Source organism: Belonocnema kinseyi, chromosome 1 (genome assembly GCF_010883055.1).
Source record: "Belonocnema kinseyi isolate 2016_QV_RU_SX_M_011 chromosome 1, B_treatae_v1, whole genome shotgun sequence".
NCBI classification, from domain to species: Eukaryota; Metazoa; Arthropoda; class Insecta; order Hymenoptera; family Cynipidae; genus Belonocnema; species Belonocnema kinseyi.
Window position 1 is genome coordinate 44,368,828 of NC_046657.1, and position 3,969 is coordinate 44,372,796.

The 3,969-nt window shown below is 30.5% G+C and overlaps 1 protein-coding gene across 2 annotated transcripts in view; it reads right to left on the minus strand.

Moving 5' to 3' along the window:
- Positions 1–1,585: 1,585 nt before the first annotated feature.
- The window catches only part of LOC117173886 (polycomb group protein Pc), a 31,688-nt gene continuing 29,304 nt past the window's right edge, over positions 1,586–3,969 (minus strand). For both annotated transcript variants that reach the window (XM_033362541.1, XM_033362535.1), the window contains exon 5: positions 1,586–3,021. In XM_033362541.1, the coding sequence (XP_033218432.1) occupies positions 2,164–3,021 (858 nt within the window). In that variant the 3' untranslated portion in view covers positions 1,586–2,163. The remainder of the gene's footprint in view (positions 3,022–3,969) is intronic.

The following is a 3,969-nucleotide window of genomic DNA, read 5'->3' on the forward strand; positions in this document are numbered from 1 at the left end:
TCTTAAATTCCCGAATTCCTCGAATTCTTATTTTTTAACTGGGAATTCTGGTTTAATACCCGAATTTTTTTTAATGTCAGAATTCTTTTAAATTTATTCCCTGTAGTTTTATAAAAAAAATCCTCAAATTATTTTTTAATTTCCTGAATTCTTCTAGATTTCCCAGAATTTTTTAAATCCCATCTTTTTTACAATACCTCAATTCTTCCTTAATCCTCAAATACTTTTTAAAGCCCAGAAATCTTTAAAGATTCCAGAATTCTGTTAAAAATTTTTAATTTTTTAAAAATCTCTCAATTTTCTGAAATTTTCTGAATTAAAAAAAAAATTCCCTTTAAAACCTTTTTTAATGCCCTGATTTCTTTAAAAACCTAGGAATTCTTTTTAAATGTGCGAATTCTTAATAAATCTCTGAATTCTTTAAAAATCCCCGAATTATTTTTAAAATTCCTGAATTCTTTTTTAAAAATTTCCAAATTCTTTTTTTATTCCCTGCATTTTTTTAGATTCCACGAATTCTATAAAGTATTAAAAAAATAAATTATACGATGAATTCTGGGATTCTTAAAAATTCCTTTTTTAATTCATGAAATCTTTAAAAATTCCTGAATTTTTAAAAAAAATTTCAAAATCTTTTTTATTCCCTGGATCCTTTTAGATTCCCCGAATTCTATAAAGAATTAAAAAAGGAATTAAACGAAAAATTCTGGGATTCTTAAAAATTCCAAAATTCCTTTTTTAATTCATCAGATCTTTAAAAATTCTTTTTTTTTTAAATCCAAATTCTTTGCTGGCTATAAAGAATTAAAAAAGGAATTCTGGGATTTTTAAAAATTCCTTTTTCAATTCATGAAATCTTTAAAAATTCCTGAATTTTTTTTTTAATTTCCAAATTCTTTTTTGATTCCCTGAATTCTTTTGGATTCCTCGAATTCTATAAAGAATTAAAAAAGAAGTTCTGGGGTTTTTAAAAATTCCTTTTTTAATTCATGAAATCTTTTTAAATTCCTGAATTCTTTTTTTTTAATTCCAAATTCTTTTTTAATTTCCTGAATTCTTTTAGATTCCTCGAATTCTATAAAGAATTAAAAAAGGAATTCTGGGATTCATAATAAATCGCAGTATTCCTTTTTTAATTCCTGAAATATTTAAAGATTCCTAAATTCTGTTAAAATATTTCAATTCTTTTAAAATCCCTCAATTCTTATAAATTGTCTAAATTTTTCAAAATTCCTGAATTCATCTAAAATCTCTGAATTCTTTTTAAATCCCAAAATGATTTTGCAAATTCCTGAATTTTTTTTTAAATCTCCGAATTCTCTTCAATTCCTTGAATTTTTTTAAATCTCGGAATCTATATAAAATATCTGAATTCTTTTTTAAATTCTTAAATTCTCCTTAAATCCCTAAATTCATTCTAAAATTCGTGTATTCTTTTTTAATTCCTTGAATTCTTCTAAATTCCCCGAATTCTTTATAAATTTCAAAATTCTTTTTTTAACTCCTGAAATCTTCTTTTAAAATCCCTCAATTCTTTTAAATTGTCTGAATTTTAAAAAAAACCCCCCGAATTTATGTAAAATCCTTGAATTCTTTTGCGAATTCATGAATTTAAAAGAAAACTCCTGAATTATTTAAAAATCCCTCAATACTCTTCAATTCCTTGAATTTTTAAAAACCTCTGAATTTATCTAAAATCTCAATTCTTTAACTTCCTGAATTCTTGTTTGAATTCCTGAATTCTTTCAAACAGCCTAAATTCATCAAATTCTCTAGAGCGATATCTGATTTTCCTGCAAAAAGAACAAAAAAAAAAAAAACATTTATTCCAAAAACCCTATGAAACCTGACTCGTAACTCAAAAATCGAGATATTAAATTTCAAATCTCGAACCAATAATAATAATAATAATAATAATAATAAACAGATTACTAAAAAATCAAAGATCAAAAAAAGAAAAAAAAAAGGTGCCTTTGCACGAAGAGACAAAACTCTCTCTCTCTCTCTCTTTTGAAACTCTCGAAAGAAGAAGAAGAAGAAGAAGCTAAAAATCACTCAAAAGACGGTGCGATAATAAATAAGTAGATATTTACAAAATATTTCATCGATTTTCTTTTTTCTTGTCGCATTTTTAGTTCCATTTTAATCCGGTGATGGCGGCGGTTAACAAACATCACTTTTCGGATCTCTCTCGCGAAAAAATCCCTTTTCAGTCTTGCACTCCCTAATGGTAACGGTCTTGAGATTGACAGTGACATCGGTGATGAAAACCTGATCGGCGACCGGATTCCGCGAGTGCCAATAATCCGTCCCGGGACTCGTCATCGGGATATTGTAAATTTCCGATGTTGTCACATAATCGGCCGTTGCCGATTTCATCATTGAGACAACTTTACCACCAACCCCACCTCCACTCCCACTACTACTACTACTACTATTATTATGACTACTGGCAACACTATTATTATTATTATTATTATTATGACTATTATTATTATTATTATTATTATTATTATTGTTGTTGTTGTTGCTGCTGCTGTTATTGTTATTGTTACTACTACTATTATTATTATTATTACTGTGATGATGACCGTTGACAATCGAGGGCAGTAACCTGTTGTTGTTGGTGTAGGAATCGGTTGGACTGGGCGATTTGTGGCCGTTTCTTTCGGCCGCCGCCGCCGCTGCTGCTGCTGTCGCTATTAATTGTGTCGTCGGACCATTGCTGGATTTGTCCGCTCGCTCGGGACGCTTTTTCGCCAAAGGTTCTAGCAGGGCTGTCTCGCTTTCCGAAGAGAGCGAAGTTTGAGGATGAGAGTGGGGGGAATGAGGGGGAGGAGGAGGAGGAGGAGGCGCACGCGGCAGAGAGGGTGAGGGACCGTGGGGAACGTCGGCAGCAGCCTCATCACGGGTTTTGTCTTCGGTCGCGGGCGCGGGCGTTGTCGGGACTGCCGGTGATGGCTCCTCGGGTGTCGACTTCACACTCGACGAGGACGGTCTCCTGCCGTTCACCTTCATGCTCTGAAATTGTACAAAAAGAAAAAAAGCCGCTCAGGAGACTGATTTCAATCAAGGAATTATCGATTTCAAATTCTTTATGTCTTACGGTCCAATCGTAAATCGAGAAAATAAATATGAGTCAAAAAAACATGTTTGTAACAGGTTTGATTTGTTTCATCAAATCATTTTTACAAGGAATTATCACCGAAACTCCAAGGGTTTTCAGTTCAACAGGTTAAACAAACAAGATGAAAGAGTGAATAATGAGGGATTGTCTGGAAACTACGTTACTTCTTACATCGCCGAATTATTATTTTTTAATTATCCCATTTGCTTGTAAAAACTTTCCTGAATTTATCGAAATTCCTCGAATTCGTGTTTAATTCCTGAATTCTTTTAAAATCCATGAATTCTTTTTAAAATCCTGAATTCTTTTAAAATCCATCAACTTTTTTTTAATCCTCGAATTCTCATTTAATTCCAGAATTCTTACAAAATTTCCTGAATTCTTCTGGAATCCGCGAATTCTTTTTTATATCCTAAATTCTTTTAAAATCCATGAATTATTTTAAAATTCTCTGAATTCTTAAAATATATCCTGAATTCTTGCAGAATTCTCGAATTCTTTTGAAAATCCTAAAATTCTTTTTTAATGCATGAATTCTTTAAAAATCCACAGTTTCTTTTTAAATCCCCAAATTCTTTTTTAATCCATGTATTTTTCTTAATCCTCGAATTCTTTTTTAATTCCAGAATTCTTACAAAATTTCCCGAATTCTTCTAGAATCCTCGAGTTCTTTTTTATATCCTGAACTCTAAAAATCCATGAATTAATTTAAAATTCTCTGAATTCTTAAAATATATCCTGAATTCTTTTTCAAATCCTGAATTCTTTTAAAATCCCAAAATTCTTTTTTAATGCATGTATTCTTTAAAAATCCAGTTTCTTTTTAAATCCCCAAATTCTTT